The following is a 13,147-nucleotide window of genomic DNA, read 5'->3' on the forward strand; positions in this document are numbered from 1 at the left end:
TCCCGTAATCACAATAGCACAAGGGAGGAGGGAAGGAGGAGGGAGGGCTGGGGCCGGTAGTCCATCGACTCCATTCAATAAATTCTTACAACATCAGCTCATGATCATCCCTTCTCAGTTTGGGGCGACAGGAGTGGACCTGTACCAGTGGCTGAAGTCGCCGTCCGCATTCCAAACGCCATAGCCCTGCAGGAGGAGGTGAGCGAGGTGGAACGAAAGACCCTCAGTGGGGGAGCATGCTCTACCGCTACGGCATCGCCGTTGGAGCTGCCATCCGTAGACACTGCGTCCCCGTCAGCAAGAGATATCTTCAGCGCGGGTGCGCGTCAAATAAACAAGACATCGGGAGCACGGGAGCACAAGTTCGGTACGAGCAATGAGGGAGAAGCTTGCAAACCAACAGATGACAAACTTGACTTACCGCAGGTGTCATCAAGTCCACAATCAGCCCAATTGTTCTCCGAGGTAAGGCATTTCTGACAACAAGGATCAGCAAAAGCACAGTCAACGGTATTCCGGCTACCTCAGACCAGCATGGTTCGGCCAACATGGTGACACCGAAAGGACTAGCTCTGTCGACACTGCGAGTCAGCGACACGCCAGCTGATCAAGAATGATTGAGGGACAATGAGGATAAGGAGGCACATGGAGCTCAGAGCAGCATCAGTCGCGGTCCGATCAGAGAAGGGGAGAACAAGTGAAGGGAGAGGGAGAGGGTTTTGTTTTTAACGGATTAGAACCTTTGATGAAAACCCTTCGTGAATCATGAGCATAAAGACAGGAAATTAACATGGATTTCGATTGAATGAATTTGTTCATGAGGAGTCTAGCAACATCTATCGCGTGTTGATTTGTTATGTGACCATATGTCAAGATGGGTGCAAACAACGTCAAGCAAAGACATGAAGATCGTCAAGGTACATGAATAAACATGATTGTAGAAAATGTATCACATGAATTCATTTGAGATAGTGAAGATGGGCCCTGATGGAGGGAGAAGAAGGTAAAGAAACGACATACCTGCGCATAATGGCGACGAGCATAGCGATTTTGATCTGGTAGGTCGGGGTGGATAATTCAGGGGTACTCGTTGGATCTGGTGGGGTGATAGGTACCCACCCCCAGGAAGGACTCTGCTGAAATCCTCTCCAGTGTACGGTTGTTAAAGGATAATTTGTGGGTGTATGGAACTGTACCATTAAAAGTACCGGTAGTCTAATTTCTTTCAGGGTCCTCCCATTTCTGAGGGTGGGTTGAGTCTGAAGGGGCACTTGTGCCCTCATCCCACCTCATTTTTGATGAGTAAACTTTTGAGTTGGAACCGGTACGAAGCAGGCCCGCCCCAGAGAATCAGAGTGCGGCAACGGTCTGTCAATTTTCGGTGATGATCTCCGGACCCCCACCCCCCCATTTCACATCAGAACCACCCCGTAAGTGGACAGCCTGCGGCACGACGATCAAGTCAGATCGTCCTCATGTCCTGAGCCCTGAAATCGATGCCAAGGAGAGGAGAAGGGGCGGCCGCAGTCGAGGAGGAGGAGGAGGAGGAGGAGAACGCGAGAGGAACACGAGGAGAAGACATCCATGAGCCGCTCACATCATAGTAGCCTGTGACTCTGTCAAACCTTGAGCACGCGGAAAGAGGATCAGACAGTTTTTTGTGCCAGTCAAATCGACTTTGGAAGCTGCAGGGTCCTGGCAAGACTCTCAACGCAAGCCCGGGGACCTTGAGGGTCTGATAGCTTGACAACGGCTATCTCAGAGCTCCTTCATATCTAGCAGAGTCAGGGACCGACGGTAACTGTCGCAAGGATGGGACAGGAATGCAGCACCTTTGAAACGTGCACTGACGCGCCTGTCGTTTCGATGATGACGACGATTGAGGAGCAGCCAAGTGTCCCGTAAGTTGTTGATTCCTGCATTGAAACAGTTTTCGCGCTGATCGATTTGATTTGGGGCATTCCCTTGGATAAACGTGTAGAGGTGATCAGAGTTTGAGATTTTTTTCGTGTTTTCCTCATCATTTGTTTCATGGCATGCTTGTCAAGAACAGCCTCAAATCACGTCCATGGAAGGTTTGTAGATTGAGATCGGCTCCGACAAGCTGAAATCTCATAGCCTGCTCAGAGACGCGGAAGATGAGGAGGAGCAGGAGGACGAAAGTCTATCCCACGCTACTGCAGACAATGTACATACGAGACAATCTTGAAGGAGAGTGAAGGGAGTTGATGCCTGACCCTTCAGGATAGCGGCACGGCTGCTTCCCCTCTCCATCGTGCGGCTCTGCTAAACGAGGCGGATGAATGTGAAGCCAATCGGAGGCTCGTCGAGGAATGATTCCGCTCTTCAGGTTTACAGCTCATTCAAAGTCGGGCCAACGTCAACGCCAGAGACAATCTTGGAAGGACTCCTCTTCATGCAGGTGATGACATCGATCAGTAGGAGCAAACGTGATGCTGCTGCAGCCGCCTATGCTGGATCACTGGAGGCCGCCAAGGTCCTTGTAAAGTTTGGTGGTGACATTTCATGGTATCCACATTGCAAATCTTCCTGCAGTTTTCTTTGAGTGAAGTCGAATCGATGTTCACGCAGCATCACAAAACAAGGAAAGACGCCTATGATCTTTGCAGCGGAGCAGAGAAAGGCTGAGATGATGAAGTGCTGAAGTTGTCGTTCTAGTACATACATTGACCAGCTTGTTTGTTGGTGCAGGTTCTTGATTTCGCTGGCATCGCCTCCTCAGGTGATAGATCCTCCTGTGCAATGTGCGTTTAACATGTGGAGAGAAGAAAATGAACAAGCTGAATGGCTGGAAAAGGAACTCATTCCAAGGGCGAGTGAGTCTCATGTTTGAGTTGATGGCCCGTCCTCACTCCTCCTCGCCTCCAGGGTTCCCCGGCTGCTTCCGCCCCTCAGTCCCCCCTCTCTCAACGAGGGTGATATGAGCTCCTGCTCCTCCTCCTCCCTTCTCGTTCTCCTCGTTCTCCTTCTCATTCTGCTTCTGCTCCTTCTACTGTTCCTTCCAGTTGTTCTTTCTTCTCATCCTCCCCTTCTCTTCAATCTGCTCCCCCCCTTCTGAACGGCTCGTGCAGCTCGTCCACCATTGACCGTGAAGAGAAAACTTCAAGGTAACTGCTCCTGTCCCTTTCTTGTTGATCTTCGAGTAGGAGTGCGCCCATTGCATCTCCTTCCAAGTTTGCCAGCCCCATCCAAAACGAAGTGCATTACAATCTCTACACGCCTGCGCGGAGGTAGATGGGCAACCACGAAGAGAGGAGCTGAGACTTCATACAGCAGCTTGAAGTTCTGACTGCTCGTGTCTGTGGTTGACGAGAGGTAAGCACAGCAGGATTTGAATGCTACGGAAGAAGCGTAGCTTGCACATTCATGATTCTTTCAAGTCCTATGAATGAAAGCATCAGCGCCATATTGAGTTTTTGGATGAACATTTTTGATGTAATACTGAAGATGAAATTCGTTTCATGTCCTTTTCAACCATCTGACATTCACACTACGATGGTGGATTCAACGATCCTCTGTTTGTTTGTGCGTTCACACTCAGCAAGGAATTATATGATTTCTCGCTGCCATATGCACAGATTCTGGACACATAGTTGTTTGAAGTGATAAAAATACTAACAATCACTCGCACAATCTAGGTGAATTCGGTCTACAAATGTTCTAGGCGATGAGAAGTAGCATGCTTGACTCCTTCGCCTCCAGCTGGAGCCTTAGGTTCTGCCAGTGATCTTGAAAGTCCACTTCCAGTTGTCCTCTGTGTCGATCACAAGGGTAGCCTACACCACACAATGAGATCCAATCTCCCCTCTCCCAACAAGCTCCTCTTCTCCCCGACCCCCTTCCCCACCTCCTCCTTTCCTCTCTCTCTCTCTCTCTCTCTCTCTCTAGCCTATCCTTCTTCTGCTCACCAGCTTAGGTTCGGCGACGGGACCGCTGGGGTTGAAGCGGACTGTGAACTCAACAGGATTTCCTGCAGCATCTAGTGAGAAGCAGCTGGCAGGGAGGAGTAGAGAAACCTCGTCGAGGAAGCGCGCCAGTGACCTCTCTCTCACCAAGGTCATAGCCTTCAACATGTCAGGAGAGACGACAAAGGAGAGAGGAGGCGTTGGGTTACCTGTCTTTGCAACAACGAACTCGGGAGCAGAGTCTTCCGTGAAACGAGCGATGTACTACAAGAGAAGTAGTAGTGAGCTCGCGGAGGGAGGGAGGGAGGGAGGGAGGGAGGGGAGGGGAGGGGAGGGGAGGGGAGGGAGGGAGGAGGGGGAATATTTTACCTGCTCGGAGACCATCGAATTCGGCTCGACGGGAATAGTCGCCAAGCCCTGCGGAACGCCAGGTTCAGGACGAGGCAAGGGAGACAGTCTTGTCCGCACCTGTCCCATGATCTCGAACTCTCCATCGATACGGAATCCAGCTTTCACCTACATCAAGATGTCAAGGAAATTCTCAGGAGGAATCAAACAAATCTTCACCGGCTTCCAGTCGTTCTTCTTCAGGATCTCAGTGTTGTCGATTCCTTTCGCCCCAGTAGCGAAGATGACATTCTGTGTGCGACGTATTACCTCAGGCTCACGTTGCATCTCTCTCTTACCTCCAGCTCATCCTCGTTCAAAGTCTCGCTGGTGACACCCTTGTTGAGAAGTGACTTGTAATCATCCGTGTCCTGAAGCAACCATCAGCGAACAATTCATAGGACCGTGCTTCAACCTTCTGCCTCTTCCCGTTGTTCAGAGCTTCCATCTGATCCCTGACCAAGATTCACACAGTACAAATATGATCGATTTCACCCTACCTCAACTTCCTCTCAGCTTGCCATTGTTTCTGCTGGTTGAACCAGTTCTCATACTGCTGCCTCTGCACCTGTTTCTTGTCCTCTCCAGTGAAGATGTCGATGTCAACCATGCCATCTGCCTTGAGCTGATCCTTGACTGAGTTGTCCGTGCTGTCTGCTCTCAACTTTGTCAGAAAGCAACGCAACAAGTGGTGCTCCAGCTTGCCTGCTCCCCACGCATTCCAACGCTTGTCAATACGGTTGCCGCTAGATCCTCCAGCAACTTTTCCTCTGCCAGCTCCTCCGATCGAGTTGTCAATGACCATTCGATCCTCGAACTCCTCCATCGCGTTCTTTCCGTCACCGACGACACCAACCTGACCGTCTCCTCCATCGAAACCTTCTCCATCGATGAAGCCCTGCGAAATCATGTCACGTTTTTCACCGGCTGCAAAGGGAGAGGTGGGACACTTGGACAAGAAGCGGCACAGAAAAGGAGAGCACAGTTCAGACATGCATGGTAGGAGGGGTATCAGAAGGAGAAGCAAGAGAAGCATCAACAACCTTGTAGTCCATGTCAGGCATGATCTGGTTTCCCTTGCCATCGGTGGTCTTGGCTTTCGGAGGATCCAAGTCATCGAGGTATCCCATCCTCAAGCTGCCAACAGCTACACGTCTGTTGCTCCTCAAGAAACATGATCGGCCATGCGCACGTCTTGGCACGGAAGAGGGAAGGTAAGCTTGGAAACCATTAACAGTCGCAAGGGTTACGGCAAGGAGCACCACCCGGAAGACTATGGTGAAAGACAGATGTCAGTGTGAGGCAGCGAAAGCATGAGACATGCATTAATTCTCATAGCAGATCCTCGTCCTCAAGTTAAAGCAGCAAATTGGCATGGACAAGTAGAGTTCGAACGTCATAGAACACCATCGAACACCTGGAACTGCAAAGCTGCAGGGTTCCAGCCCATGTACATCAAAACGAGAAGCAGCTCTACTGTCTTTGTTGTACAAAACAATGCCTCAACAAAGACAAATTCCTGCTCAACAAATCTCCTGAACTGACTCAGGGAGGACACAGGAACCTTTCGGATCCCCATCCACAGCATAGAGAAAACTGAGACCAGCATGGCGAGTTCCCACGTTGCATTCGATATCTTGTCTTCATCCTTGCCTTCATTACCTAAATCATGTGCCCCCCTGCTGTATCCTCCCCTCTGTCCTCCTCTCTGTCCTCCTCCCCCGTCCTCCCTCCCTTGACCCTGCCCGCTCCTCTCTTACCTGCCATTTTCACTTGTAAAGCTTCTAACAACAACCGTGTATTTAAATTTGCTACTGCTCAACATACATATAATATTAAATAAGTTATAATTAGTACCATCATTATATTTATTGTTCCTTTCTTGTAGGAAACTCATTGTAAATAGAGCTCTTGTTTGTGGCCTCCGCCTGTTTTGCAAATATCAATTTTAATTGTTCTACCACAAATATTCTAAAACTATTTTAATCTGTCGGGTCAGGGTTTTACAGGACAGCGGGCCGGGCGCAACTGCTGTACTGTACTGCAGCTGTCAAGCATTGAGAAGACTCGCCGGTTTTCACCTCCCCGAATCCGAGTGCATCAAGTTCAGTGTCATCGTCTGCTGCTCCTTCTCCTGCTTCTCCCTCCCTCCCTCCCTCCCTCGAATTCTCATACCATGCCAGTGACTAGTGATGTCGAAGTCATTTAGTCATGTTACTTCATTCCAACCAAAGGTGTTGATCACTTCAAACCGAACAAATCTTCGAACGGATCTTTTGTGCCACCCTGTGTATTTGACCCGCTCTGCGAGAAATTGGCCATAGATGCAGCACCTTGCTGAACAGATGGTTCAGTGAAACCGAAAGCAAGCAAGTCTGCTGAGGTAGAAGCGTTCGCAGAAATGTTCATCGTCAGCATGTCATCTAAGAGCGTGTTGGCTGCCGCTCTTGCTGGTTGAGCAATCGGTACATGGCCCGCGTCATCATCGAAGGATATCAAGTTTGCGGTGGGCGCGACAGCTGCCAGTGGTGCTTCTTCCTTCTTGGTGGCAGAAGACTGTTGAATCTTTGTTTGAGTTCCTGCAGCTGTTTCCCTCTGGCTGCTCTCCCCTCTGTCACTCTTAACCATCCCATCCTGATCCCTGGACGCTCCTGTCGGTCTGATCCACTTCCTGCCCGCGATCAAGTTACATGGAGCGATCCAAGTGACGTGCTATGCTACCTCCTGACGTACTTGTTCCTGATGAATTCTTCACGTTGCATGTCCTGGCAAGTTTCAGAGAACAAGTTTCAGAGAACGAACAGAATCGAATCTTGTGGCATCACCGACGCTTCTGGCGATGGCCTTTGTGATTCTGCTAGCCCATGCTCCCATTCTGCTGCCTGCAACACAACAAGCGTCATTGGTCCCTTCAGTGTGGAACATCTCTCATGAGTTTCAGACACATATCACGTGGTTGTTCAGTCAGACTCACAGCCTTGTCATTTCCGACAGATGTCATTGCTCGGATTTGTTCATCGTTCCATGTATCCAAGGTCACTGATCGCGTGCGCGATATATGAGTGCCAAGGCCCTATCATATAAAGATATTCACACACAGAATTCAGAACACAATGGTTCCAGGGCAATAAGATCATCTTAGGATGGAGAAGATCAATGCATACCCTATGCACGCCGAAACAACGGTTGCATATGAAAACCCCGAAAGTCAGAGATGTATATCGCGGATTTCGAGCATGGCAATCTGCGCATAACTTGTTTGCTGGTAGCTGCAGCATTGGTTGTCAGACCATGCAAGAATTGAAATCCTGGTCATTCTTCATCATATTCTTGTTTTAGTAAGGGTCCGATTTTCATCATAGATCTCCAAAGAATTTGTTTTGACACATCCTGGAATCAGGTGCTTGAATGATTGTGGGTTGCTAATGGTATCAAAACAACAAAACAATGGACAGTCCTATGAATGTTTGTTTTGGATACATCATCATGTGAGTGGTAGACACCACCACCACCACCACCACCACCACCACCACATTCATCATTCTTGTCCTCATGTTCTCACTTGTTCTCATCAACTCTTTCATCTCTGCCATTCATCGGCTCATATCGCACCTCCAGCATTGCCTTTAGGGCGGCTGCCATGTCGGATTCCCCGACTATCTCTTATTTTTACTCACTTCACAATCCAAAAAGGCTGCCTCAGAGGTAACTTCAAGGCTAGTGACAAGTCACTCGAGCTGATAAATCGGATCGAACGATGTGTGTTCTTCGTTTGATGTTTATTCAGTTTGAAGTGAGCAATTCGTCACTACTATATCACAAGAAGATCGGACTACTGCTGAGCTGTCGATCTAGCTTGGCTTTCAAGGAGGGGGAGGAGCAGCGCAAAAGCTCTGAATCTTTTCGATGATAACCTGCGACAAGCAGGACGGTAAGATGACGTCATCAATGAATAAGGTGAAGGAAAGACCTGTAGGATGTAGATGGCTCGTTCAGCTGGAGGCGCGACAGTCTCATACTCCTCATGCTCGTCGTTGTAGGACTCAGCTGAGTTCTTCTTCAGGCCGTTCATCTTCTCGCGCTGCATATCGGTTTCTGCTGACTTCTCTTTGGCCTTGTCGGCGGAGTTGGAGAGGTCAACAACTTCCTTCTCGTACTCGATGAGCTTGTTGAAGTGCGAGCTCATCTCTTCCTTCGCCTCATCTTCCACCTTCTTGACAACTTCCTCGCGCGTCTCGAGCTCCTTGAGCATATCCTGCAGGAGCTTCCTGACCGCGCTCGTCTCTGTGAAGGAAGCGAGCTTCTGTTCCAGACTGTGAAATCCCTTGATCTTGACCGCATTGTTGGACTTCTGGGCCCACTCTTGCAGCTTTGAAAGCTTGGCCTTGATTTGCTGTTTCAAAAAGATTTCTCAACATCCCCGACAAACCAATCAATGTTCGCCCTTACCAACAAGGTGTTTGATTTACCAGTTTGTTTTGCCTGTGAGAATTGCATCAGGAAAAAAACAACATCGATTCGAACAATCAACCTGATCAGTGGGCTGACTTTCAAATGTGTCCAAAAGCAGAAGAATCTCCTTGATCAGCGCTCTATACAACGAGTCATCACCACTGTTCGTCACATTCAAGACCTTGGATACCTCTCAGCAGCAATGCTGGCCAGCTCCTTGGGATAAGATTTCTCGAGCTGTTGAACCCTCTCCTTGGCATCCTGGTATGATGCCTTCCACTTCTCGTACTGGACACGAGCGTAGGTAGCTCCTTCTTCTGCTTCTTTCGCCTTCTCAGACTCAAGCCTGTACGAGCTTTCCTCCTGCAACCAAGCTTGGAGAGATTCCTTCTTCTCTTCAAAAGATTTTGCATCAGTCAAGTTACGAGCAATAGCGTCGGCTGTAAGCTTGTTCAAGAGGGACGACAACTTTTCGATGATTACATCTTTTTTGTCGCAAACTTTGGAAGAGGACTCCTGGAGCATGGTATTGATACCCTTGGGGAACACCGCAAGCATTTGTGATCGGACATTGCGAGCTGAGACTTGCTTGTCTTGCCACTGCTGCAGCATGGCATACATTTGCTGAGTTGAAGCCTTGGGGACTACCGAAAGGATTTTTGAAGCCAAGGTCAAGTCGGACAACCTAAGGCTCGACTTGGTGGCCTTTGTGGTCATAGCAGTGGAGTTACGATAGCCACGAGTGCTGAAGATCGCAACAGCAGCCATGGCGACGATGAAAACGCTGCCCACAATAGCCATGCGACTGGACTTCGCCCTCTTGGGACTGTTTCCAACATAGACGGTGAAGACTTGTTGGTCGACGGAAGTCATCTTGAGAACCTGCGCACGTTTCAAGAGGAGAAATCAAGAACTTGATCAAGACAACTTGTCATGAAACACTATGCTCAGTCTTCATCGCCAGCAAACAAATGAAGCAATCAAATGAATTGTGCCAGATGCTAAAAGATTAACTTCATGCTTTCCAGCGACTTCCCTCATACATATCCCCCTCAACCACGCCATCCTTCCTCTCCCTCTCTCTCTCCCTTCCTCTCTCCCTCTCCCTCTCCCTCTCTCTCTCTCTCCCTCTCTCTCTCCCTCTCCCTCTCCCTCTCCCTCCGACTCCTCATTGCCGCTTTCATGACAGCCTCTGGTCACTCGACCCGATATAGAACAGGACCCCATGATGTGTCAACTTCTCGTACATGATAACCCCTACCCCCTTTTAATCATCTATCTGTAGTTCTAGATATGGTCCAGCCATGGCAAAAAGTCACCCACACCCTCCTAAAATCAGCCACCCCCCTTGCCACATACGAAACATAAAAAAAGGTCAAAGACGGTACAGGATTCGGCAGCACTGAAGTCAACTTGAGACGTCTTCAAGTCGCCAGGACCGTCACCGTACTTGAAACTCGGCCGGGCCAGTATGCGAACATCGGATCATGTCGGGTCCGGCCCGGCAAGTTTCTGGGCCCGGGCGTGGGCGGTCACGGTGTTCCGGAAGTGATTTCAGGTTTCATTACAGCACAGATCGTACGAAAAAGACCGTCTCTGAGACTCGAAAGAATAACAGCCGTCAACTCAGCAGTCCGAACATCAAGGACGGAGCCATTCCTTGCTTGGCCAAGGTACATATTCCTAAAAGTGTACATCAGCTCAACCGCAGACAGGCAGAATTGTTTTCAACCAGCTTCTTGCGGAACTGATCAGCAAGCACTTTGATACCCAGAGAAAGAAAGAATGTGCATACGCAGAGAACCTGATTCTATGTCATTTCGACATGCACCACATGCCAAGTAGCCCCTGACCTTCATGCGAACACTTTGTGCGAAAGCAGAAGCAACTAATGCGGCCGCAGCAGCAAAGATTGAAATCTTGCTTCCGCGTGTCAGACGATGGTGAGCTCTAGAGCATGAGCTGCATATCTTCGTATGTTGTTCGTACCTGTGCGCACGAGTGATGAGGGATGAGACTGCTCTCACCAAACCTGTCCAGCAGCTCACGACGAGATCCCTTCTTCGGCAGCATGCTGGGGGTCCCCAACCATGCAGGCTGCCCTCCCTGCTTTTGAAGCCATTGCCGGAACGCCAGCACTGGTCTATCAGCCGCTGCTGGGACGTAGTATCTGATCAAAGACACTAGACGGTCAACACAGCACGATGTAAGATACAAGTGACACCTCTTGAAGTTCGAAGAGTCTTCGTCGCTACGTAGCTGCGATGTGAATCAGCAGGAGAAGTGGAAGGGAGGACCGAGGTAGCAAAACCTTTGATTCCAGTAGAGAGAGAAAGACATTGTCAGAATCGATCACTTGATTTTGAGACAAGTGAGTCATCCATCGCGGTTGCATTCTCACTATGTTTGCAACTATCTGGTTTGGGAAGCGAAATGGGAATCTCGTAATGAGTCGGCTGTGGCCGGGAGCGGTCGGGATGCAATAAGTTCCAAGTCCGAGGAATGTTGAGTTCTTTTCCGGATCACTGCTTGACTTTCTTTCTGTTTGACAATAAGAAAGGTCAGCTTGAAATGCTGATACCCAGAACATGATGAACATGAACTTGATTCGACATGTATGTATGATTGTGCAAACATGACGAGTTAGTGATGGACGTACCGATCTCATACGAAATCAAGCAGGGAGGACGAAACTTGATCACAAACCTGGAGCTAGTGAGACCTTATAGAGCAAACCTTCGACGACACGATCCCACACCTTCTCGAAGTTGAGTTTTGATCCATGTCATAGCCTTCGAAGCCTGCTTCGTGACTCTCAACATACAAGTTGATAGGCCTGCCTTGATCTCGGGCTTCGATCAACCCTGTCATCGTCAGATCAGAACAAAAAGCCTCAGCAGCAAAGTGATGAACCGTGATGCGCGAATGGAACATGGCTGGGATCGACAAGGTTCTCAATAAGGGTATCCTGAAGAAACTATCAGCCCCTCGGGCATGGAGGTCTGAAACGTTCCATTACCCATCCATAAGGCACATCACGCATGAAGAAGTTGGTGGGATCCACGAAGGCAGGGTCGTCAAACTGTGGAATGATTTTTGGTGATTTTGACATGGCAAGATTTCTGTCTGTGTCGGGGAAAATCCAAAGTAATCCCTGAATGAGTTTTCACATGAAGGTTTCCCAACAGATGCCAACTTGCCTGCTCCTCCATCACTGGGTATGATGTTGCACATGCCTTCTTGTCACATTTCATGGTATCCATGGAATCTTGCGGAATTCTTTCGCAGCTTCCTTTCTCGCTGAACTCCCAACCATGATAGGCACATTGCAGATTCCCGTTCTTGTCTATCCTTCCTTCAGAAAGGGGAGCAAGTCGGTGTGGACATTCGTCGGCAAAACAGCTCCAAGTCCCGCTCGGCTGATGCCACCAGACTACGAGGTCCAGACCTGTGAGACACATCAACGCTAGAGAAAAGAGGACGGGAGATCATGGCTGTATGGGAGATCATGTCACATACCAAGAAGAACAACTTGATTCGGTTGATCTTTTTTCAAATCTTTCGCCGGACTGACCGGATACCAGTCCAGCCATGAGAATTTCGAACTTACAGCGTCGGACATGCTAGACGTTTCAGCTCTCCCCAAGGTCGATCTTGTCTGCCTCTTCACCAAAGGATGCAGGGCAGGAGAGAACGAAGATGGTCTGTGATGAGGAGCCGTCAAGCTGGGCACTTTCTTGTCTAGCCTATGCTTCCCTCCATTGATCGGAATATGAGAAGTGACATGAAACGACGACGCGGAGCCGATGAGATATAAGTGAAGGAGCATGCGGGATAACCGCATCTTTCTGTCAAGCAATGCAACAAGTCAGACCGTGACTGTCCATAAGCATTGCAGATGTTCTGTACTAGTTCAACATGAGTTCAGGATCGGACTTTCCCTCAACGTCACATGAGCCTGTCTCTGATCACACCTCCTCCTAGCCTCTCTTATCCAATCTCACAGATATTTCCCCATTCTCCCCCAACCTCGCGCTCTCCTCCTCTTGGCTCGTCTCCTCTTCACTCCTCGCGCGCCTCGTTCTCGCTTGCATAGCTCATGGATCCCCGACGGGGTTGCTGCCTTTTCAATCACGTTGGACTCAAAGGCATTTTATTTTGATGCCTTCTGTGTCAACAACAAGAGTCATCCGAGGCAGGCTTGTTATTCTTCAAACAAGTGTGCTATGAAACAGAGCGGTCACAGGCTCGGAGGGCCGTGCACTTGAACGAGCGCCGGAGGAATCAAGAAAGTGTGCACGGCTGGTGCACGGTAGAAGAGTCAAACAGACCCCAATGAAGTGATAGGAAGAGAAAGACATGCAGCACACTGTAACCCATTG

General features: G+C 49.3%; 7 protein-coding genes across 7 annotated transcripts; 1 reads left to right on the top strand and 6 right to left on the bottom strand.

Moving 5' to 3' along the window:
• Nucleotides 1-63: 63 nt before the first annotated feature.
• GUITHDRAFT_154777 (hypothetical protein) lies at nt 64-1,046 on the bottom strand. Its single transcript, XM_005825075.1, has 5 exons — nt 1,024-1,046; nt 524-576; nt 422-476; nt 246-283; nt 64-186 (listed from the first exon to the last, which is right to left on the bottom strand). Exons 2-5 carry the CDS (start codon nt 548-550, stop codon nt 115-117), a joined length of 192 nt encoding a protein of 63 aa, XP_005825132.1. The 5' UTR covers nt 551-576; nt 1,024-1,046; the 3' UTR covers nt 64-114.
• A 1,022-nt stretch (nt 1,047-2,068) lies between these two features.
• On the top strand, nt 2,069-3,255 carry GUITHDRAFT_144455 (hypothetical protein; the record flags this gene model as incomplete). The annotated part of the gene is made up of 7 exons (XM_005825076.1): nt 2,069-2,075; nt 2,351-2,422; nt 2,466-2,529; nt 2,713-2,743; nt 2,890-2,936; nt 3,093-3,128; nt 3,168-3,255. 7 exons carry the CDS (start codon nt 2,069-2,071, stop codon nt 3,253-3,255), a joined length of 345 nt encoding a protein of 114 aa, XP_005825133.1.
• Nucleotides 3,256-3,602: 347 nt separating this feature from the next.
• GUITHDRAFT_154778 (hypothetical protein) lies at nt 3,603-6,090 on the bottom strand. Its single transcript, XM_005825077.1, has 13 exons — nt 6,074-6,090; nt 5,357-5,586; nt 5,019-5,211; nt 4,814-4,967; nt 4,729-4,768; nt 4,613-4,684; nt 4,494-4,565; nt 4,395-4,442; nt 4,296-4,343; nt 4,136-4,190; nt 4,038-4,085; nt 3,930-3,991; nt 3,603-3,797 (listed from the first exon to the last, which is right to left on the bottom strand). Exons 1-13 carry the CDS (start codon nt 6,078-6,080, stop codon nt 3,732-3,734), a joined length of 1,095 nt encoding a protein of 364 aa, XP_005825134.1. The 5' UTR covers nt 6,081-6,090; the 3' UTR covers nt 3,603-3,731.
• A 464-nt stretch (nt 6,091-6,554) lies between these two features.
• GUITHDRAFT_115703 (hypothetical protein) lies at nt 6,555-7,216 on the bottom strand (the record flags this gene model as incomplete). The annotated part of the gene is made up of 3 exons (XM_005825078.1): nt 6,555-6,984; nt 7,035-7,078; nt 7,139-7,216. 3 exons carry the CDS (start codon nt 7,214-7,216, stop codon nt 6,555-6,557), a joined length of 552 nt encoding a protein of 183 aa, XP_005825135.1.
• Nucleotides 7,217-7,224: 8 nt separating this feature from the next.
• GUITHDRAFT_77435 (hypothetical protein) lies at nt 7,225-7,591 on the bottom strand (the record flags this gene model as incomplete). The annotated part of the gene is made up of 2 exons (XM_005825079.1): nt 7,225-7,386; nt 7,478-7,591. 2 exons carry the CDS (start codon nt 7,589-7,591, stop codon nt 7,225-7,227), a joined length of 276 nt encoding a protein of 91 aa, XP_005825136.1.
• Nucleotides 7,592-8,176: 585 nt separating this feature from the next.
• GUITHDRAFT_144458 (hypothetical protein) lies at nt 8,177-9,638 on the bottom strand (the record flags this gene model as incomplete). The annotated part of the gene is made up of 5 exons (XM_005825080.1): nt 8,177-8,227; nt 8,284-8,706; nt 8,763-8,795; nt 8,845-8,905; nt 8,956-9,638. 5 exons carry the CDS (start codon nt 9,636-9,638, stop codon nt 8,177-8,179), a joined length of 1,251 nt encoding a protein of 416 aa, XP_005825137.1.
• A 1,076-nt stretch (nt 9,639-10,714) lies between these two features.
• Nucleotides 10,715-12,360, bottom strand: GUITHDRAFT_50255 (hypothetical protein; the record flags this gene model as incomplete). Its single annotated transcript, XM_005825081.1, has 9 exons — nt 10,715-10,754; nt 10,798-10,935; nt 11,021-11,290; nt 11,436-11,458; nt 11,502-11,629; nt 11,679-11,733; nt 11,785-11,919; nt 11,981-12,213; nt 12,285-12,360. Coding segments are annotated over 9 exons (1,098 nt in total), but the record flags the coding sequence as incomplete, so codon positions are not given.
• Nucleotides 12,361-13,147: the final 787 nt, after the last annotated feature.

This window comes from Guillardia theta (assembly GCF_000315625.1).
Source record: "Guillardia theta CCMP2712 unplaced genomic scaffold GUITHscaffold_87, whole genome shotgun sequence".
In the NCBI taxonomy this organism is placed as follows: domain Eukaryota; class Cryptophyceae; order Pyrenomonadales; family Geminigeraceae; genus Guillardia; species Guillardia theta.